Source organism: Strix uralensis, chromosome 2, assembly GCF_047716275.1.
Source record: "Strix uralensis isolate ZFMK-TIS-50842 chromosome 2, bStrUra1, whole genome shotgun sequence".
In the NCBI taxonomy this organism is placed as follows: Eukaryota; Metazoa; Chordata; class Aves; order Strigiformes; family Strigidae; genus Strix; species Strix uralensis.
Genome location: NC_133973.1, coordinates 45,628,328 through 45,652,852, shown reverse-complemented (window position 1 = coordinate 45,652,852; position 24,525 = coordinate 45,628,328). Strand labels below are relative to the sequence as shown.

Below are 24,525 nucleotides of genomic sequence, written 5' to 3'. Positions count from 1 at the left end.
TTGGACTCTTGTCAGCTCAAGGCTTACATTCATGACTGTATTTGACACAATAATCATCATCATATCTTAAGACCAAAATCTGGTTGGCAGTCTTTGACTTAGATCTGTTTTATCCATTTAGCTGAAAAATTATATCCCCGCTCATCTTCCAGGAAATTTTACATTTGTAGTTTACATTTGTAGTTTTTTGCAGGTGAAAGGGCATAGCAATACATTCTAAAATACTAACTTGATAGCCATTTTCTTTTTAATGTCTATATTGCTGGCAAACAGGATTTGAGAAAAAAAAAAAAAAGTAGTAGCACACATAGTCAAATGATCTTGCAAGAAACAACTCTTATCCATCACATGGAGAGAGGAAAAGTCTTCAGAAATGTGAAGACTTAACTACAGATATTTTTCCAGATGAATACATTTGAAAGGAATTTTTTTTTTTATAATTCCAGCCTCTACTTTTACTATCTATTTATTAGCAAGAAAATAATGTAACTTTTGATTATGGTATGGTTAAAGAAACTATATTAACTTCTGGTTCTGAGAGAAATCAGTAGAAAGCATGAAAAGACGTCAACAGACAGTCATTCATTTCCATAAATTTGGTCACAACATCACAGAATGGTTGAGCTTGGAAGGGACCTTTGGAGGTCACCTTGTCCAACATACCCTGCCCAAGCAGAGTCCCTAGAGCCAGTCACCAGGACTGTCTGCAGACAGCTTTTGAGTACCTCCAAGGACAGAGACTCCACAGCTTCCCTGGGCAGCCTGTGCCAGCACTCAGTCAACCTCACAGTAGAAGTGCTTCCTGATATTCAGAGGAAACCTCCTGTGTTTCATTCAGTTTTTGCCCATTGCCTCTGGTCCTGTCACTGGGCACCACCAGAAAGAGCCTGGCTCTGTCCTCTTTGTACCCTCCAGAGTCATGGGGGCATCCCATCAGTGCCCATGGACTTATATATGCCCAGTTTGCTCAGGCCCTTTACTTCAAGAGGGCAAAAGCCAGCAAATAAAATGGGTCATATTTCATGCTGAGTTATGTGCCGTTTACCCAGGTTCACAGAAGGCACATCCCAAACCCAGCACACTGTTGACCACCTAAGAAGAACACAGGGGACATGACAACAAATCATTAGGTGATATCCCCTGTGCTCTGTGTTATCCCAAGGAATTCCTATGCATGAAACACTTAGATACAAACATCTTGGTGCCTAAATGTGGGACAGATAGCTGGGACAAACACATCCAAGAGTACAAAAGTATACAAAACTGTTTAAAATTAAAATCACCTTCCAATCTCATAAGATCTGGTATTGAGCTCTGTTACACTGTAATGCATTGCAATATGATTTCCTACAAGAATATCTGAATCACTAAATGATTCCCTATTTCATGTTTTCCTCTTTGTTCAGAGAAATCATGGCTCAGGTTTTCTAACACGGTGTGTAGAGCAACACACCTAACTTGAGAGGGAAAAGTTTATGTTTTGTCAGAGACCTGTATGCATAAAGTTGACTACAGATGTGAAACCCAATCTATATCCACAAGAAAATAACTGAGTAGCAAGGGGTGGTATTGATGTAGATCATGCAAACAGTGTCACATGATTTGGCTTGGATACTACTTTTTTTGCAGATGGTAGTCACCTTCATTTTTCAAGCTCTATTCTAGTAGTACAAAGGATTCCTAGAAATTAGATTAGAACAATTATGTTAAGAATTCACAGGAGGAAAAATAATGTAAACCACTAAAAAACAGAGACAGGTTCTCTCACAAGAATCATAAGAAAGCAAAACAGAAAAACTTTTAACTTTCTTAATCTCAAGTAAACACTGGAGACGGCTGCCTTCTGTTGTAACTGACAAAAATGAAGTTCAACTAATGTTAACACATTTATTAGGTACACACAGGTGGACTACAGAAAACTTGTTAACGTTCCTATTAAAAATGCAAACAAGTAAATGTAGAAGTGTATTAGTAAAAAAAATAAAATTGCAGCATTACTTGATCTCCTTCATTCCATTCTGTCCTTGCAGTGTGAGGTACGCTCACAAGACTGCAAATAAATTAGTCATAAAAAAGTTATTCAGAAATGCAGTATTAGAACAGTGTTTCTCACAAATTCCATGTTTTGTAGTAGCCACGGATCTCTGAATTTCCATACTTTACTGAGTGGTTTATATACACTGTACAATCTCTATTTAAAGGATAAAAATACTGGAGATAAAGTCAAGGAAATAAATAGATATTTTTAAATCCACATGGCATTACCATGACACACTGTTTTTACAGGTCTTTAATATATTTACGTGTCATTTTAATTTCTTATATTAACTTCTGTCATTCTTTCTTGATTATCTGTACTTCTGATCTAAAAAAAGGCCATCATCTGCTATCCAATACCTGCAGTATAGTTTGTCTCATTTACTTGAAATTGTTAAATATGTTTAATGGCAACTGCATGTTCAGTTCTGATCTCTATATGATTGTTTAATGTGCTGCAGTTTATTCAGAATGCCAATCTGAACAAGAGTGGCTTATTTATTTTACTAATTTTAGTAGTCCCAAACATCAAGTAGTGACATTATTCTAGTAAATTTAATATGACTAGTTCATTTGACCCAATGCAAGCTAAACACATTATACATATAGTAAACTGCTGATGCCACATGAATATATTATATTCAACAATCTTTAATATTTATGACTAATTAAATGTTGCCCCTCCATAATCAGAGAGTTCCCAAACAGATATATATCTAAAAGGAGAAATCACCCATAAAGACTATATATACATCTATACAAATATACATCTATACAAATACTAAAGTGCTGTTTCTATCAGAAACAGAAATGAAACCCTCTATTGGGAATGGGCACTCAAGAAGATTTCTTCTTTCATGTGTAAATACCATACTACATTTCTTCAATAAGTGTATTATGGACCAAAAAAAAAAATCTGTGTCTTGGGGAAAAATATACTTGCCAACTTTTTCTTTGAAACAAAAGATGAAAACTAACAGTAAAATAATATAATCTTTTTACTACCCACAAGTTAAGCCCCTATACAAGGAGCTGTTTAGGAACCATGGCAGGGATGCAAAGTTTTATTACAGAAATCTCTTGAATGAAACAAAACTGAGATTAAGAACATATAGTGTAGTCAATGTAAACAATGTTCAACCCTGAGCATTAGAAGCTTGTCCTAGGGGAGCAGCACCAGGTGTTATTCAGTGCATTAATTAACCATTGGGAAAAGGGTGTGAAGAACAAGACGGCAAATTTATTTAGATTAGTCAAACCTGGGAAGGACTGTGAATAATTCCAGACAGAAAAAATCATCAGGAATGTGATAGCAGAAAGATTCAGTATAGATTTGTCCAAAATACCAGATACTACAAGGAAGATTTAACTCAGTATACACTGCTAGGTTCTGAACTAGCTGTAGCCTTGAAGGAATTTAGTATTTTAAATCAAGACCAATAGCTTAATGAAGATGTCAATACACACTAGCATCTGAAAGATTACTAGAAAAAAAACCAAAAATAAATATTAAGTCCATCTTTAACTTATTCTCCTGATGCTGGGTACCTTGTCCCAGTCAGCACAAAGGAGAATAGCATCAGACATAAAATGACTAAAGCAGTGACACAATGTGAAAACCAATTTAGCCAAAGCAAAATTCAATACAAGTGTTCTGTAATTCTACTGTTATTTTCCCCAACATGAAAAGAATTAACAGTGACAAGTGTCCACAGCTCCAAGGGGTCAGCACAGTATAAAAAGGAAGGGTGTCACCAAAGGCAGATCTGAACTAAGTTCCTCAGTGCCATCTTACTTGAAAAAGTCTATTCTGTTGGTGTTCCCACACGAAGAAAGAGAGAGGACAGCCCTGGAAGAATTGCCTCCCATCCCTTGGAGTAGAACCAAACCGTGAAGCTTACAAGTCAACTACCACAAAAATAAATCTGCCTTCTTGGAATCAGTAAAGGTTTATGGTTCAAAATAGAGCAATAGACACTATTAGTAATTAATTAACATAGCTGAAGTATCAACCTCAGACATGCTCTAAGCACCAAGAACTCATGGAAATTCCTGAACTGTTTACCATTACTGATAATAAATATCAGCATCTCTTTCAGATTTTAAAACAAAAAGATAACCAAAATTAGCACATATAACTCATGTTTTAGGGTACAGAAAATGCATTCAAGATAGGCTTAAAAAAGAACCACTAAATTAGACTCAAGTCTAACTTGACATGAATTTAAAAAATAAGAAAGCATATAAATAATAGGGACAAAAACAAGAAAAAGAAAATAAGGAAAATAAAAAAGAAAATATAAGACATTAATAACATAAAATGCAGAAAGTGGGAATTTGTTTTTACTATATACTGCATCAAGTGAACAAATGGAATCTCAATAATATGAAGCACATTTTAATCATGTAAAAATAATACTTTTTTCTTTCTTTACCAACAAAAAGTGGACTTGTATAATTCATTGCCAGAAGGCACTACTGTGCTTAAGCAGATATGTATCAGATACATAACTGATTACGTATCTTGCACAAAGTAAAAATCTGCAGATATGCCAGCTAGAGTGATAATTCCAAGAGCTATTATTTCTTATCATTTGCAGGAGATAGTATTTCTTGTAGTTTACAGGAGATGTAATGCTTAGTAGCTGGGCAAGATCCCTATATTTTTTAAATTTGTCAGGGAACATGGCACATTACAGTTATTTTGGGGCATTGGTCAACATGTGATTGATACTGGATGCTAAACAACATGAACATACTGATCTTTTCCTTTTCACAAATTGCTTGCTTACTTACTGTTTCCCCTTTTATGTACCTGTATCAGATTAATTTTTAAAGTTCTGTCCTCAAGATTTACCAGTTTAATCTCATCTTTCCTCAATGATTTCTCAGCACCCTTATTTTAGGACATGCAAGAAAATGATGTTGCTACTTCTGTTGCTTTCCCATCTGTCCTCAGTACTGTCGCTTCCTCAGGTCTCTGCCTTGGTCATAAGAGTCATGACCATCAGCCTTTTGTGCCACTGATCTTCATCTGGAATGATAACGGCTTGTCATCATTTGTCAATTTCTTTGAGTTTATACACAAAACAGCATGTGGCTGAAATTTCGTTCATAGTTAAAATACAGCCACACAACAAAAGGCAAGCACCACTGTTGTCAAATTGACACATTTGTTGGTAACTTCCAAAGAGAGACTAAAAATTTAATAGGCAGACTGAATTATACTCTCAGTTTCAAGCTTGACTGACAAGCCAGTAAGGGGAAGCTTACACCTCCCACACAGAAGCTGATCAGAAGCTAAACAATCATGAAGCACCAAAGCTTGCAATAGCAAGGAAATGCTGGAAAAAAAAAAAAAAAAAAAAAAAAAAGTCCAGGGAAAATAAAACAAGGCTATGACAAGAATAATAATGAAAACAAAAAAAGACAACTAAGGTCAAATTCCTTTTTGCTGGCACTCTGCTAGCCCATCAGCTTTATTAATTTCTGTTCAGTTGTTTATTTTAAAGGACATGAAGCCTGATAAGAAGCCTATTGAGGGGAAAGGAAAGACATTAATTTGTTGCAATAAGCTCTGGAGGAGAGCAATGATCAGTTTTCTACAGTTTGTTAATTTATCTGCAGACTAATAGGAAATATATTTAAGGTTGGACTTTCAGGGCACAGGGCATTAGCTTCTGTTCTTGTTCAAATAGAGACTAAAATTCTCTAATAACTTCAGAAATTCTCACCTTCAAGAAAAAAAACAGCACACTTGTCAATCTTCTAATGGAGTAAGAAGAAAAATTGATATTTCTGTTCTTTCTCTCACAAAATCAGGCTTACTTATGTCTTCCTTAGTACCTTGCTCCTCCTGCACCTCCCGTGGATGCAAAAGAGTGAGATTTCTCAAATGGAGTGTTTCTCTGAAATGTCCGTATTAAGCTTTGACTACGATTGAAGTTAGTCCCTTTAGAATTCTGTGCCATAAAATATTTAATGATTTTGTCTAGTTGGATTTTACTATAACATGAGAACTGTTCTCAGTTTTGTCAAAAATGAATAAACAGCATTTAACACACAGTAAATCCAAACAAAGCAGCAGAATTCTATTTCATTCAAGACCAAAATATAAATCAAGAGTGAGAAAAAAAATGGAAAGAGCAACTCTCTGACCGGTAAGGAATGGTCTTCTAGATGTTCTACTTTCACTTTTCCTGCTTAGCTTTAATTATTAATTTGCTCTCAGTATATGAAGCTGAAGGCCTCTTTGCAAAATGCCAGTGTTGTCCTTTTTAATTTTCTATAATGAAATCCTTAAATATAGATTACAGTTAACAATCAAAACCACTAAAGTATCAATCAGCTGAATTCATGGTGTTTAAAAAAACCTCAGCAAGCCACCTGTGGGACAGACAAGTTGAAAAAAAATTAATTTAAGAACAACAACACTTTTCTCTTTGAGGTCATTTCTGTTTGTCTGTGGAAGGACTTAGCAGACCTGCAGATGATCTTTTGCCTTTCTGGAAGTGATAAAGGTACTAGCCTACAGATGTATCTATTCAAGTGGTGGGAACATTAAGTGTATTCACACTGATACAGAGTTTTAAGAAACATGTCCCTGTAGTCACAAGAGTCCAGAGATCCTTTTAGTCAAGTACTGTATTACTGACGTTACCCTCTCCTGAAATAACTCAAGAATTCTTTCCCTTTTTAATCCTAAAAGAGTTTCTCAAAGATCACAAGAATATGTTCACAAAGGTGGAAATGATGAATCACACCATATTCTGGGTAACGCTGCTTTTTCAGCTCATCCTACAAGCATTTTTAAAGCATTGCATATCCAAGACTATGCTCTCACAAAGTAAATCACAAATAATTCAGTACCCTCAGCTGACTTCTCATCTTGGATCCACATACTCCTGTCAGTACTGCACAAAAAGTACAGTCAGCTAAGTGGAGAACAAAGGTGAAAACTAGAATATAAGCAGCTAAGATGACTTTCAAGATCTCCTATTTATAGGAGCCTCGTCTGGCATTTTTATTTATGTCTTTTTGTATTTTTTTCCTATATGTGGCTGAAATTTCATCATTCTTAGGGGCATTAGGAAGAAAAATAAAGCAATGTTAACTGATGTCATTGCTGATAAGTTTGAGATTATATTTTGTACATAAATATTTGTTTGAGAGTGTAGGCAGTTAGTAGAATGTCTTTCAAATAGGTAACCTCTCTTTTATCTATCATCTTAAAACAATCCCTCTCCCCTAAATGGCCTTTTTGGTGTACTTTTTAATACGGATATGTTAAGGGATGACATTTAACCAATTAAAACATAAACCAACAAATATCTCAGACTAAATTCAGAGCATCTAAACATTGCCATAGTAGTATTTGCACCCTTTTTATAGTCCTTTTTTGAGGGTGCGCTATTTTGTTTAAAAAATTAGTAAAAGAAAACAAAAAATACTTTAATCCTTTATTTGAAAAAAGCTCTTAGGAAACTTCAAAGATACCCATATTTTAAACACAAAAGCCTTAACATTCTTGCATCACAAGCAGCTAATAAAGAGTTTTTCCTTAGAGTTTGCCAGTGTTACTAACTCTGCTGAATAGTAACTTCTGAGAAGCATAGAGTGCTGTACTGACAAAGTGAGACAAATTAGTTTTATGAAAATTAAAGGGTTCTTGTACTCCTTTGTCTTGACTTTCCAGAAGAGTTCTGGATTAAATGTTTTTTTGAAAACTTTGATTCCCCTCCTATTCAACAGTCAACAGAGATACATCAGTTCTTCAGAAAAACATGCTGATGTATAAAATTATTTGCTCCATAACATAATCTTGGGTGGGATACCTGAGACTGCAGAGACTCACTTTCATTCAACATGAATAGTTCTACTGACTAAGTACTTAAGTCCTTACAGAACTGAAACATGTGACAACATGTGACATGTGACTGCATGTGACAAACACCTATACTGAAAATTTACTTTTTTAAATAAGAGGCAACAAAAATAGACATGTGTTAACATCTCTCACAAAACAAAGTAACTGCCCTACAATTACAATGTTTTCCAGCAGTCTTTGTAATTTTAAATTGATATCTATTGTTAAGATGGTGTAAATAACAAGATTCAGCATGACATATTGGTTGTAAAAGAGCAGTCACTCTACATATCTACTTTCCTGAGCCTGGCAAAATTATTTCAAAAACCAATCAATACATCACCACAACATAATGATAAAAATAAAAATTATCATACTACGGTTTCTTTGGGGGAAGAAAAAATTACATTGGAAAATGACATTTGACCATTGTCATCTTCATCTGAAGTCTTACATTTGCAATGATTTCTTGCTCACACCCACACAAATGCAGCTCTATAGCCAGGACAACAACTGCAGGCACAGACGTGTAAACAAGCTTCCCATATAAACAAGGTTCCCACGGCCACTTACATTTTTAATCTAGCTGTTTCAGTGTGCTCAGAGAAAGTGTGCCTGCACAAAGAACTATAATAGCTGTTCATACGCATGGAATTATACCAATTTTAGGAATGCAAACCAACCTTCAAAGCAACAGAAGAATGGAAAGGACAAGGCTGAGTTTGCTTGGAGAACCTAGAAGATGGGAATGTTCTTTAAAGTAAAACATATTGCAAATTCTTTCCTTCTCAACGTCAGTAGTCCAAGCCTAAATGAGCAAATAAGCTTTTCAGAGATGGCTCCCAGAAAGGTCTATCTACTGAAATCAACTATGAATCTTCAGTATAACTTAACATACTTCATACTCCTGGATGCTGCTGATATCTAACTGCAGTTTTTCTCACCCAGAATGCAGTTTAACTGTAATGCAGATGTGATTACTTCCACAAGTGCAATAAAGCAAAGTAGTGTTAGGACATGTACAGTCTATTAAGAACACCTGTCTCCAGCAGAATTGTCAAGCTCTTTCTGGCAGGCAATAAAATCATACTTACAAACATTATGTACAGATAAAGTTTACATTCTAACGATTGTATTTTGTCCCATTTTTGGCTGGGACTGAGTTAATTTTTCTTCTTAGTAGCTAGAATAGTGCTGTGTTTTGGATTCAGTATGGAATTTGGTATGAGGAGAATGTTGATAACACACTGATGTTTTCAGTTGTTGTGACGAGATCAAGGTGTCTCCAACTCCCCATGTCCTGCCTGTGTGCAGGTGCACAAGAAGCTGGGAGGGAGCAGAGCCAGAGCAATGGATCCAAATTGGCCAATAAAATATTCCATATCATGTAACGTCATGCTCAGTATATGAAGGAGGGTCGGCCAGGAAGGAGGGAGTTCTCTCTCTCTTCCGGGATTGCAATTGCAGGATCTTCATATTTTGGGATCGCTAGCCTGGGCTGGGTATTGGTTGGCAGGTGGTGAGCAATCACATTGTGCATTACCTGTTTGTACTTTCTATTATTGTTATTGTTTTATCTTATTTCAATTATTAAACTGTTTTTATCTCAACCTATGAGTCTCCCTTTAGTCCTCCAATTTACTACCCCATTTCCCAGGTTGGGGAGGGTGAGCAAGTGGCTGTGTGGTGTTTGGCTGCCAGTCGGGTTTAAACTATGACATATTTTTATAACAAGCAACCACTGATAAGAAAAGGTTTGCTGATCAAAGACCAAAACTAGATTATGACCTTTTTCACACTTATAATTACTGCTATATTATGCATTTACGTAGGAAACAGATATGCATCACACTTTGTACTGTTTATGTTCTTAGTTTGTTTGGCCATTTGCATTTCATACTGCCCAGCTGACATGCAAACTCAAGGTGTTTGCACAGCTGGCTGCATTAGAGAATTAACACCATTCTTACATAAATATGGGAGTTAGTATCTCAGACCTTTCAAATACATTGTCTAGAATCTCAACTCTTTGCCACTCCCTCTCCAACTCTCTACAACTTAAACTAATAACAACAACAACAAAGTCTAATGATATATTGATTCTTCACTGCCTATACCCTGCAGTGGGGAAAAAAGGTTACTTTTTATGTTTTGACTGATGTGTGTGTCCTGTATCTTGTCTCAGGAGCCCAAAAAAGCATCTTGAGCAGTGAAAGCTCTTAATACCTACCATGCAACCTGAGTTCCTTTGAACTTGAGCATAGGAACTGATGGGCAATGCCAATATTTGAAGATGTCTGTTAGGCAGTGATGGGTTGGAGTCCTAATCAATTCTCAGAGTACGTTATGTAATTACTGTCATAATATATGCTACATTTAAGCAAGATCTAAGTCCCTTTTTAGCTTTATATTTAAGTTAGTGAAATTTAAACACATTTGGTGGATTCCTAGGAAAGGAACAAATTTAAGCAAGTGTTTATGTTTTATATAATAATTCACATAAAATATGAGTGCCCACAAAAGGAGGAAGTAATGTAATACTACCATAACAAACATTTTTATATATAGTAAGTTTCTAATAGCTGCTTCCTGCATTGTATCTTTTTCTCTTGAGAACACTTTAGTTCATCTGTTAGATTTATTTTTCTAAATGCAAGCAATAAAGATCACTTTCTCCTTAATCACCTTAGCTTAAATAATATAGTTATTTCTTGGAAAGTCAACACTTCTAAAGAGAAGAGGAAGAGACCTGTTTACAAGTCACTCTGGCTTTTGCCCAAATTATCAGTTCATGTGGTTTTTAGTGTATCTTTGCAGTATCAACAACAAAAATAAAATTTAAAAAGTGGCGAGTGACAAAAGTGAAGCAACCATCAAGCACTCACCAACTTGGCTGTTAAAGGAGTTAGAATGTTATTCATTATAGTTCAGTGTTATAAAACAGAACAGTAAGGCAAAGGGTAAACACACAGCAACCAGCTGCAAATCTACTTAAGGAAAACAAAACACAAGCTGGCAGATGTTGCCTTAATGACTGAAGTACTTGCTTTGGCTGAACTATTACTAAAAGGCAAAGTGGAATTTTACTGCTGCTTGCCTGTCTGTTGTTTTAGTAACCTGGTTCATGGAAAAGGAGGTTTCACATTTGTTACACTGACACACAATTCTGATATTAATGGCAGGTTCAAACCAGTTCAAAACAATGTAGGCAACTCTTAATTTTTCTTTTTAAAATCGAACATTCACAAAATAGTTAGGCCATTTAAATTAAGGAGATAGGGAGAAGAAACCAAAATCTTCAGCACAATATTTCCTCTTGGCACTCAAGACATGTATAAACAGTAATAAAACTACTTCTAAAATACTGGAGAAATGGTCAAGACCATTATTTGGAATATATTTCTACATCATTGCAAGGTCACTGGGTCACCAGAGCACTACTTACTCATGGTCTAGATGATAATAACACTCATGGATATATCTGAAATCATTGCATACCATCTCAGTGGAGAACTAGCCTTTCTTGGAGCCTGTGACAAACAGTTCATGTGTCTCCTTTCTACTGAGTAAATATTCTCTTATAGTTGAAAAGATCCCCAAAACCATAAAAAAACAATTTGTTTTGCTCAGTGCTGAAAACTGAAGCACAGAGGGAAAAACCAAACTAAACGAAACCCAACCCCAAAAAAACATAACAAACTGGCATTTAAGTCATCCAAAGGCTCCTGGACTCCATCTTCTCTTTCCACAGAGCTGCTTAACAAAAGAAATGTAGGAGGTTCTTTCACGACCTCACTCAGGAGCTGCTCCATGATCAAAGGCCTGACTACAGCTTCAGACAAACCTGAAAAATCTACAGGTGCAGAAAATCTTCAAGTACAAGTCTTTTGCTGACTTGATGCCTTAGTACATCCGTATTTATCAATGTCTCACAAAAGACAGATAGAAATGTGATACAGCCCTTGGAGAAGCTTATCAACTACTGTTTGAAGCATGCTTTTTTTTCAAGTTCCTAAATCATAAGTCTTACAAAAATTATGTACAAAACACGGAATTAAAAAAAAATTAGAAAGGTAGTAAAGTCATAAAATTAAAACCTAGGAAATTCTATTTTTCCAGTTACCTGTTCAAGCTTAATCCTATCTTCTTATACTTCTTAATGGGAAATGTCAACTCAGTCACCTAAACAGCTCTCTTCTAAGACATATTTACTACAGTAATTCATCTAACACACGAGCTGTGAACAAGTCCCTGGGTTTTGTAGAAGCTTGCAATGAGTGCGTCTTGAAGAATTTACACTCTTGGATTAGCCCAGTACTTGGCTAAATCCATGCAACAATGGCAGTTCTCACATTTAGGCAATGTCAGACACATCTGGGTTTGTGCTTGAAGCATTAACAGATTTAAAGATGCAGTCTTAACTAAAATTGCTACCTAAGCATCCACAGCAGCTACAGATGTATCCTGAATTTCAGGATGACAAAGCCATCTCACCAAGCAGGGGTTGTAGTTCTACACACAGACAAAAGCAATTTCCTTTGGTACTCCCATCTAACCCTTTTGAGCTACTGATTGTACCTACTCATGGAGAATAGTTTTGAGCAGTAGGCACCCAGCCTTTTTCATCCAGGAGCAGATGTTCCCCCCAGACTGTTTCTCAGACCACAGAGAGTACAACATTTTTTCTTAAAAATATGGCTACTACTACTAAGGCTAAAATGCCTATTACTATAACAGGAAAAATGCAAGCAGATATTAACTGAAAGTTTATACTAATTTCTCAGTTTAGTTATTGTTCTTGTTAAAGAAAAAAAGCTTTCAAATTCTTATGTGGCTTTCTTTTAGCATCTCTTCTCTCATTTGAACAGGATCTTAAGTCAGTGGCAAGTCTGTTTTACAAAAAATGCTGTTAAAGTGATTCATTCACGTGAATATCACCTTCATTAAAAAAAAATTAAACAAATGGGAGTAAATTTCTGTAGTCATCAGTGGTTTAAGTAACTGCCATTATGCAAGAGGATGTCCTGAATTTATTGTATATTTAACTAAACTGACTTTTCTGTCCTTGTTCATAGACTTTAATTAAAAACATGTTAAGATCTAATCCATTTCTAGTTTCAGTTATAAGCTGTAAAACTTAATTCAAGATACTGATTAAAGAAACTTTGATTTAATTTTTACGTATCTCATCTAAAGTGCAATAATTTAAAACTATTTTACTACTATAAAGTAATTTTTATGCTGCAATATATTCTGATTTTATAGATTGTGTATTGGATGATTCACAATTTGGTGACAAGCTGAAAAAATTGCTTTTAGTAAGGAATTTGTATCTAAATCAAACACTGCAAGACTGTGAAATATAATCAAGAATGTGATCAAGGATCTAATAAAAAACTTTATTGACTAGAGATTTGCTTCAAAGGTGCAGGATAACATTTCTGCTTTGAACCTGCTTCAATAGGATGTGTCTGTCATTTTCAGATTCAGTTTATGAGTCAAAATCACTATAGTGATTGTGATGTGGAGATAGTACATAGAAATATGAAAAACTTAATTTTAAATATTTAAAATATATAATCTATCAACTAAAGTTAGTTGGAAACTGGTTACAGCAGAGGAAAATTGGCAGGAGGCAAAATTTTATTTGAGATAATTAAATGGCATTCCAAAGACATATTTCCAAAACATATGACAGAGGAGTCATCATCATTCTTTCCTTTCTCACTATAATCATGTCATTTTCAAAAGTTACATCTTCTATAATCCCCAACCAAAGCTGGACAATGAATGTTAATGAAGTTTAACAACAAATCTAGTTGCAGAATTCATATCCTACCTCTTATTAATGGCAGCCCATGTCGCATTAATGTTATCTGTCATCAGTTCTACTTTTCTGGTGTCATCTGCTGAATAATCACGGAGCAGCTTAAGTGCCATGTCATTTGCCACATCTACATTTATTTGCCATTGTCGTATTTCTTTTGAAAATTGCTGAAGTAAAAAGAGAAAGAAAAAGAATAAACCTCAGATCACCATAAAATGATCACACATATTGTATGATTACTACAGAAGGAGATGAACAACTTATATCATCAATATAAAAAAAAGGACTTCCTCAGACTTACTGGTAACTAAGGTCAGAGTCTTTCTAAGTCTTTCTAAATGTTTACATTCTTCTAGTCATAAGACCATAGGACTACTTCAATCTCTGAGAAGACCAAGCAACCAAATCCTAAATGCCAGATAAAACATGACAGCTCAAATCGGTAAACACTGATCAGAATGTTGATTATTATTTTCTGAGACACAAATAGATGGATTATGCACTATGCAAACTATCAGTATTTGTGATGTTGAATTATACTGAGATGGAAAATATAGTGAAATAAGATGTTCTGTCTAATTTTCTTTTTTATACTGTAAAATAATACTGATATTTGGACAATTAATACTTGTGCTTTTTTAAATTTACCTTATTTCAGCAAATTGTTTATGTAATTAGTGCCATCTGCTGGAACAGCAAAATACTACTGGTAAATTTATCAATATCTTTATAATGTTAATTCGTAGTTCTTAGTATTAAGAAACCTTTTTAAATCTTGGTCATTCTTTTTTTCCCCCGTTTCCTCTCCTTTTTCTCTTCTCCTCTTCACTCTCCTCCCCACTGGGGCCAACTGCCTCACTACAGAAACAAGTCAGGAAATCCTGTACGCTCATTCCACCAGCTCCCACTAGCTCCCATGCATCTTTCCTGTTAGTCTCTTTCTCAGAGTAAATTTCCATATAAATGCACTGAAGTGGCATATTTAATTATGTTACATTATGTAGAACAACAAAATGAAAGAACAAGGATAATCGATGGTCTACTTGTACTTTTGTACCAGGCAAAGACTACAACTAGCCAATCAAAGGGACAATGCAAGTAGGACAAAAGTTTGTATTTATAAATAGAAACAGTAAATTGCATGTAAATATTAGAAGCTATCTACAAAAAAACAAACAGTAAGGTTTGACTGTCTTTATTGTTGTGCTTAAATACACAAATCACGAAATGTCTGTAAAGAAAAAATAGTTTCTTCCCTCTCATTCTCCCAAAGCAGTATTCTTTTTTAAATCTTGTTTTGACTCAGATAAGGAACTTTCACACACACCTGAATTTAAATATGTAATCCCTGATTAAAGAGTCTAAATAGTAAGTAAAAATAAATAGATTTTGAATATTTTGTGCACTTATGTTTTCATCTCAGAAAGTCTGTAAAGTGTTTTTGATTAAGATTGGGACTGAAACATATCTGATCTTTGAATAGAGTCCAGGTGGAGTTGTTGGGGGTTTTGGTTTTTCCCCAAAATTCTTAACCTCTTCTTCAACATCTGTAGGTCCTCTCTGTAATTTAAAACTGAAAACATGTATTTCCTCTCTTTCCTGTGTTATTTCTTCATAAGAGGGCAGATCACCCAATTACTGTGCAGCAGATAATCTCAGGTACTAAGATAGCAACCTGATTATCTGTTTTGAACAAGGGATCCTATTTCTACCAGTCAAACATTAGGAGGTGGCTACTAACCCCCACTCTCAAAAACCATCTGAACATGTTATGATTAAACTCACTTAAACTGAAGCTGCCTAAACAAATTTTAAACTCATTCCTCTGTGTTAAGTATGTTGATGTAGTCAGGAGAGGTTATGATTTTGTGAAAAATCACTACTATTCCTTTAGAGAAGATATAGGCAGCTGGTTGTTTTGGAAATAGTCTGCCAATTGAGCTCCCTTCCTGCCAGGATTAGATACAATAAATATATAAATGTTAATATTTTTAAAAATATGATAAAATACATAAAACAACAAAAAATAAATTCTACAGTAATTATAATTTCAGATTTGTAGATATTTTATAGCAAGTATCTATTCTACATTTAAGTCTATCCATCTTTATTATAGTCTACCTTTCTCTTTGTTTAAAATTATGCATGCACACAGTTACTTTTTTCCAGCCAAAGAATCACAGCAGACTGACTGTTCACTGCATTGCATAGAAAAGTTACCATAACATTTTGTCTGCATTGTAAATTAATGGCACATAAACCTTACTTTGAAAATAAGTTCTTTTTGCTCAGTCCCATGTGAATATAAATGACCTTATAAAACCTTCCAAACCCAGTTTTATAATAAAAATATGGAAGGATCCATTATAAGATTATTTCGAAAAGTGTTGTTCTGACCATTAACTTTAACATTAATCCATTAACTTCCTGACATTACAACACTAGATCATCACTCAGGAAAGAAATGATGAATAGAGAGCTTTGCCGACAGAAACGATTTGTATTTTCTACTTTACTGGAAATTGGTATGTAATTTTTCAACAACGTTGTGGAGTGCATGTCTTGCTTCAACTTTGCTCTATGTGCAGACACTGACAACAAAGTGTTGTGCTAAATGTTTTAACTCTGTCCTATCTTACATGACAATAAAACATATTTTAGTATTAAATTATTGGCATTATTTTTTTTCTCTTTTCCATTTTTAGGTCTCATTTATCTTTTAGCTACTTAAACATATATTCAGGTTTTTTTAATGAAAATGCTTCATTACCTTAATTTCATTTTGACATTTTTTAAAGCATTCTATTTGTTTTGTTTGTGTCATCACTGGAATTTGCTGAGTTTATTAAAAGGCTTAAAGAATTAAGGCTGTGCATTTATCATATTACTTAGGTATAAATTCCTTTTTAATTTTTAATTAGCAGACACTAGTTGATGTTATTAGGAAGAAAATCTGTGTAATTAAGGATCTTTGATTAAAAACAAGTAAGAAAATTAGAGCTGGGCTTTCTTCTATCCCAGGACTGCCCAGTGGAACAAAATAAGTGATGAATAAAGTTCAAATATAGCAAAATGTACATACCACATAATTCAGTTCTGAGCATGTAAATTCCCACACTGAGCAGGTGTATATACCACAAATCTGGAAAATCAAGCTGGTTTTCTGTCCTTTTTCTGTATATCTATAGCATGCTTTATTCATATACTTAATTATTTTTTTAATCAAGGAATTCTATTTCAGCATCTGCATCATAGTCAATAACATTAACGTAATTGTTAATTGTTTTATTAAAATCAAAGCAGTATCCTGTCAGCTGTGGAATAATAAAAATCCACAAAGTGCTGAGACTGTACTTCATCCTATGTTGATACAGAGGGAGTGGCAAAAGACTATCTAGTATGTTAATGTCCCTGCAAGAAGATAACAAAGGCAAGCAAGATAGCCTCAGTCTTATCTACAAATGCAGGGCATAAAGTTCACCCCCAAGGCTATGCCAGTGGAAGATTACCTGGCCTCCTGAGTCCCAACACAGCAGGGGATGTAATCAGGCTGCTATTTAATTTCCTATTTAGATTAACAAGAAATAGGTGGTTAATGAAGGAAAGGAAGGAAACCTTGTCTCCATCCTTCCTCCTCTTCCTTTTGGCTATCCCGCCTAAACTGGTACAGGGGGAGGAGAGAGGAGAGCCAAGGAGTGAATGGGCAATCCTAGCAGGTTTATTCCTTTAACATAAGCTCAGTACTGTATTAAGAAGAGACTAGTTTTACAGTAGCTGATGTTCAGATGACTTGGGGATGGAAAGGAGCTGAAGTGTGACTGTGTACTATTTATAAACCTATAACCTTCAGCCTGTTGAGTTAACCATCTGCAGTCATCACTTAATAAAAAATAACAAACAGGGCTTTAATGGGTAAAGACTCTCATTGGCCAGAATCCCATATGCTGATTCTCCATACCTAACCCCAGTCTTTAGAATTTAGTTTTCAAATATCAAACTAAAAACAATAGCATGAAAAAATACTTTAATCCTCAGCAAATTAGCTCTGAATTAATTTCTGATTCAAAATAATTTTTTTAATTATCAGCTATATGGTACCTGGTTACTTTTCTTTTAAATGTCAGAAACAAATGTGCCAAATTCTATTAAAAACATCATTGACCAAATACAAGCCAGTTACTGATTTTTGTTTTATGCTGGCACTGTAAAAAATAAATAATCAAAAGACTTGTATTGCTGAGCTGACTTACCATCTACTCATGTGTAAGGATGCACTAAGAGAAAAACATTAACACAAGCACTGATTTAAAGTTCACTTAGAGCAGAGGGGAACTTTTGCATTAGCTCAGCTGTCTTTAGGCAGACCTATAACGTTTAACAAACAAATCAAAAGAACACTTGGTGACTACGTTCTCACACCAAGCTCTGTTGAGATACAAAGCTGATAAAATGAATATGTCTGAAGAATTTATTTAAGACTCATACTGACCTCTCTCTTTCCCTCAACACAAATGAATGGAAATGGCAGCTTTATTTTCATCGGTCTGACAGCAAGCCAAAAGACAGCATACTTACTCTACATATTCAGGGAACAACATCAAAATATATGAGCTTGGCACAGAATCCTGGAAAGCATTTATTTTGAGGACTTGATGTATTTCTAGGTCCTTCAGTTTAGATAATACTATACAGAAGAAATATAAAGCTGCTAAACTCAAAAAATATTTCCACTTTCCTTAGAATTCATGACCCCTTATCTCAGGCATGAACACAACAGCTGATGCTGTCACATCTGAGAAGCTTTCATGAGCGATTTGACACTATAGGAAGTACTGGCAGACAAAGATAATTCCTCTAGGAAGGCTGGCACAAAAGAATGAGAAAATAAAAAAGAAGGAAAAAACAAAAGAACCACCACCCCCCTTTCGCTAAAGCAGAGATTAATTTCTTCCAGACTTGGGGGAGAAAGGCTAGACAAAAATCAATGAAATGAAAGGAAACAACCATGGAACAGTAGAGCTTGTTGATGGGCGCAGCAAAGTAAGATGGACAAGCTGTGACACTGAAATTATAATTATAGACTAAAGTCTGTAACTTGCCACATGTCACATTGAAACCAGACTGGGATGGGAATGGCTGAAGATACTGATAGCCCAAGTGCTTCATCTCTTTAAAGAAGGAGTGAAAAGAATCTGCAGATATCCTTTCAAAAACTCTTTATACATAGAGACATATTCTATGAATAAGTATACTAGTATACTTTCTCTATAATTTGGGGGATGGAGGAGAAGAAGGGCATATTCTTAGTTCTCTACTTGGAGAATGTTGATCCAAAAACCCCATAAGTTTTTCAAAAAGCATACATTCTTAGATGAACCTCACCTAAACCTCATATATTCTTGTATAAAAGTGGATGCAAAATCCATTTCTCAAACTATTATTTGCAATTATTTTCCTAGTTAAATAATTTGTGTTTGAGACATAAGACACTCCAATACAATGACGTAAGACTGTGTTTGCACAGAACTGTTTTGTTGTTAACTGAGTCTTTGCAGACCTGGGACACTGACTTTGTTGAAGCTTTTTTCTTTTTAAACCAAACACTGGGCAGAAGCCAGAACTCTATCTCTGCAGAAAGACAGTGACGAATGGGAGTCATCTACACTGAATGACAGTAGTATACTTAATCTGTAACTCTTTACAATACCTTCGTGAGTGATTGCCCTTGTTTACCACAATCCATCCTTCCCAAGCAATGACCCTTATGGTATAATCTTAAATGTGAAAATTTACCCACACCTCAGCCCTAAAACAATGTGCTGAGGAAAGTTTTTATGCTTCTTACAGGCAAGCAAAAAAAAAAAAAAAAAACAACCAACAACAAACAAGCAAAAACCTCAGGAGATTTTGTATCTACTTCTAAATATCAGAAAGGCAATGACTAACCAATGATAGAGATAGCTGAAGACCAATCATGCAGTTATACACATACTTTCTCTGGCAGCAAAGCCAGTTGATGAGGACCTCACCCCAGTACACTTCACAGCAGTTCATTACCATTCAGCTGTGCAAATAAGACTGTTCTAAGTCTTTAACCAAAGAGCTGAGTGGTAGGAACTAAAAAAACAAATAAAATCTGGTAGGCAGGAGAGGAGAACATATGAGAAAATATTTGTGTAACTATTCTCCCAAATAACTAAAATGTACCATTCCATTAACAAGGAGGCAGGACTCACTTTAAGAGGCTGATCAATTGGTTGGTTTCAATGTTGGTTTTCGCCAACCAGAAAATAAGATATTATTAATCTGAAACAGCTGTTCTCAAAATTTATTCATGAAGAATGTCACCAAAGTATGACCATTTCCATAACAACAAACTTAAAAACTGATGCAACAGCTAAGGCATATTTGCATTGCTACTTGAAATATAGCTCAGCTACGTAAGTTAACTGAGGTGCACATTTGAGCACCTAGAATGTGACAATACGTGAGAGAAAATTACAAGAGCAGCCATTTCAGGTTTTTTGCAGTTAATACCTCTGCCAGGGTTGAACCCAGTGAGATTATCCTGTGGCAAACCTAAAATGCTTGATTTTCAAAACCTCCATATAGTTTGTTATGGTTTAGGGTTTTTTTTTTCCCTTTTCTGTTCTACACTACTTTCAGACAACCTATACAGCTTCATTATCAGTGCAGACAGACATACCAGTACTATAGGATTTCCCAGTCTGCTGTACCAGTGCAGCTGAGGCTGTTGAATAGAAGACATGAGAAATACTTGTGTGAAAAGGTACGTATTCTTCCCGCAGGATCAGCCAGTTATGACTGATAAGTTAAAACCAATTTAATTCAAGGATTATGTGACACACATTTTAGACTTTGTAAGTTAATTTCTTTCTATTTTTTTTTGTGGAAAATAGGAATAAAAAGGTTGTTCTCAATGTGCACTGTCCAATATCGGACATTCTCTTTAACAATCTAATTAACTTTAGCAGAAATATTTTAATTCTCAGTAGTGACCTTAAGCTCCGCGTTCTGCTTTTTCAGGGCTTCCACAGTGTAGGAAATTTCTTTCCATGATTCAGGTTTAGCTTTTGCTTGTTCAAGAACCTGTTCAGCTTCTTGCTTAGCTTCTAGCCATTGTGATGAATCCTTTAACATCTCATGAAGCTGCTGTCTCCGGCTTTGGAGGTGTCCATGCACTTCATCCCACTGGCTTTGTATCTTTTCAACTGGTGAAACACAAAAGAAAAACAAAAGCTGAGTCACTTAAAAGCTTTTTCTTTTTCTTTTTTTTTTTTTTTAAGAGAGTAAAAAATAACATTTAAATCTTTCTAGAACTGACCATATTGGAGTGCTCTTATACTTTTAAACTGCAATTACAACTAAGTTTAGTTTAACAAAGAAGAACAGATAAACTGTTCTGGGTCACACAGTATGACACTATGGTACACAGCATGTGTTTTAATGCATAAGCAGCCAGAAATGCCAGGTTCATACCTCAAAAAGCATTATGAAACAGGATCACATTTGAGAAAAAGCATTGGCAATAATCTTTCATTTTTACCAAACCAACACAAGGTTTAATATTTTCCAAAGAACAAGTTCTTTAGGGACTTCAGTAATATTAGTTAAAGACTTATTGCAAGATATAATTAATGGCTATATTTTCTTTTTTCATTAAGGCAAATGCTAACAAACTGAAGTCTAAAAAACTTTCTCATATGTTCCTGTTAATTATAAAATAATGATTAGCTTTATCCACTATTTAAAAGAAATGTGATTTGTGGGAACTTAATAATCACTAAAATCACTGATAATAAGCATTGGCTAGCATCCAGCACCAGATTCGTCCACAGTAGCATAAAAACATCAGGAGACCTAGTCGTCCAAGCAGCTAAAGTTTGGCCAAAAAAGCCCAGAAACAAACCAAAAAAACAAAACTCCACAAACAGTAAAATCTGTGCACTGCATGAAGAAATAAGCTTTTTTAAAATATATATGTTTTTAATTCCCTGAGGTTAGTCAGCAGTAACTACATTCTCAATATTTTCTTGAAGACTGCCTCATTACACTGAAAATTCACAGGCCTTTTAGGGAGGGGAACAGAGATTCCTAGAGTACTCAGAAAGCAATTGAAATTATCATTGAGAAGTAGTTCCAACACTGCATCTCTCACTGCAGGGTTGATTCCAGAATGGTGCAGGCTAAAGACTAGAGGGATGAGAAATGTTTCAGCAGGGAAAGGAGACTTCTACCTATTAGAGTAATTCCTTCTTCCAGAAGGGATAAAGATCTTTCCATGGACTCAGCTGAAGTTTAGAGAAAGAGAAGAAAATCTTTCAGCAGCCCCTGCTCAAGACTAGGGAGAAAAACTGTGAGTAAGCACACATAGCACCATGTTCAAGTCAAAGGAAATCAAAAGGAACCGAAGAAACAGAACTGGAAAACAAAGCACAATCAGAGACAAGCAAGAATAGCCTAGGGCCTAAATACTTAAATTTAATCTGAAGCAAATCTAACCCCTCATTTCAGAAAGCTGTATACAAAGGTCACAAAACAACAACTTATTTCCGTGCTCTATCTCGATGAGGATTTCTGATGTAAGCTTCAGGGTATACTTGAAACAACAAAGAGATTGTGGTCTACAGGAAGGGTGAATAACAGAAGTGTTCTTGAACTGCTCAAGTAAAATCTCTGTGCTATGGCTACAGCATGTGGATCAAGGGTTGTGCTGGAGGTCTAGGGGACCAAGACTGCCAAAACACTTTCCACAGTGTTGCTGGCACATGGGCAATAGCTGCCACCTATTTCCTGCAAATAACTACTCAAGCTCCTTCCCTCTTAGACTCTGAGACATTCAGTATGTTATCGTTTCATTCCTGTCCACCTGGAGATTTTGGTACATAGCTGACAAAGGCATAATAGCTTGTTTATGTCAGCTGTCCATAAAAAACCCTATTTTTGTTTTATTATAAGTTTCTTTGTTGGTGTGGGTTGGTTGTTTGGGGTTTTTTTTTGGGGGGGGATTAAGAGATGAATGAAAATGTTGCAGAACTGCTTCAAAAGAAAACTGGGTCTATAACTATATTAATTCTTCATAATATTTACTTTTAATAAGAAATGCTGATATTTCTTATCAATAAAAATCAAAATATTTATAGATGGATCTGTACCATAATGTCTAATAAGGTTTGTATCCAAGTATGAGATATTAGCCATCCTTCTCTAGGGACTGCTTTTCCAGAAAAAGATTTGCCCAAGTTTTGGAGAACTAAAGAAAAAAAAATGATCACTACTTCCTACCTTGAATTTAAGGCCTGCAATAAGTAAAATTCAATAAATTAAAAGAAATATATAAAACAAAAACAGACAAAAGACTATTGCAAAGATTACTAAATAACCTGAAACCTAAGTAAAAACATTTAATATGGCAAAAAAAGTAAGCTTTGCCAGGAAAAAGTATTGTAACTGTCCTTACTGCACTCTGGATTATAATAGCATATTACTGAGATCAGACTCTGATCTTTATCTTTTATATATCATTGCACCTACATACTGCGATGACTACACATTGAAACTGCCTAGATAGAACAAGTGTGGCTCCATGTGCATTATTAATACTGAAGCACAAGAATTTTAAATAATTAGTAACGATGACAAAACCCTTTCTTCCCCATAGTACAGTAGTTTCTGAAGCACTTCAGTTTACATTGTTCATTACAGCTAAATCCTGTGCCTTCTCCATTTCAAAGCCAAATGCCTTTTTTAGTGTGGCACTCCCCCTTTGTATCCAGTTTCTACCTTTTTTTCCCCCCTAAATTTGGTAACAGCACAGTATCTTTATTGTAAGAATCAGTATTTGAAATTATCTCAAGAGGGTTCTTAATTATTCAGTACAGAATTTATTTACCATCTGCAAAGGGGCAATCTGGAAAAAATGAACATTATTTTCTTTATAGACTTAAGGAAAAGAAACAATTTAAAATCATTTTATCAATCCATGTGGTCATTAACTAGTTTTATTTGAATAGAAAACCACAAAAATATTTGACAATTAACAAGTCTAAACTGAGTATCACAAAGACAAAATACATACAACAGGTTATTTCCTGAAGTGAAACCCAAGATATGCACTTGCTTACTGGAAAGTGTCCCAGCATGGCTCCAATCACTCCCAGTTTACCACTGAACTCTCTCAAATGAATAATTTAGGGACATGGTGAGATTCTACCAGTACATAATTTCAAAGTTGTAGTCAATTTCTTTATTTCATCACTACTATTCACTAGTTGTTCAATAATGATTATATCACTAAAATGGACAAAAGAATTTCTGCTGAACTGACCGCAGATTTAGTAAGTTATTAGAAGAAATAACAAAGCAAAAAACTGCATTTAAAGCAATCAAACACAAGCTAAGTATTTTTCAATCTGGTTATCATTGATTTAGTACATTGAGGAAAGAACGATCTCAGCAAAGGAGACTGCTGGCTTAAGATTCTGTTTTGTTCATTAACAAAAATTTTGATACTATTTTTTCATACACTAGGTATAATAGAGAAACAACAAACAAAACTAAATATCTTTTTCTCTGTTAAGAGTTCATATCACTGATAAGACAAATATAACTCTTCACTGAGAAAGTTTACTCTCTGCTGTTTAAAATATAACAGCAGTGGAAACAGAAAAGGAGTCTGAGAAGAAGCTGTCAGTAACAGGAGCACACAGTTCATGTTACTATAAGTTACATTTAGCCTATGCAAAGATGAAAAAAGCAATCATACCACGCCAGT

The 24,525-nt window shown here is 35.0% G+C and overlaps 1 protein-coding gene across 10 annotated transcripts in view; it reads right to left on the bottom strand.

Annotated features, from left to right (window-relative positions):
- Window positions 1-24,525, bottom strand: part of DMD (dystrophin) — a 1,145,544-nt gene that overhangs the window by 271,902 nt on the left and 849,117 nt on the right. For all 10 annotated transcript variants that reach the window (XM_074858566.1, XM_074858564.1, XM_074858568.1 and 7 more), the window contains 2 exons: window positions 20,751-20,962; window positions 13,743-13,897 (listed from right to left, as the gene is read on the bottom strand). In XM_074858566.1, the coding sequence (XP_074714667.1) occupies window positions 13,743-13,897; window positions 20,751-20,962 (367 nt within the window). The remainder of the gene's footprint in view (window positions 1-13,742; window positions 13,898-20,750; window positions 20,963-24,525) is intronic.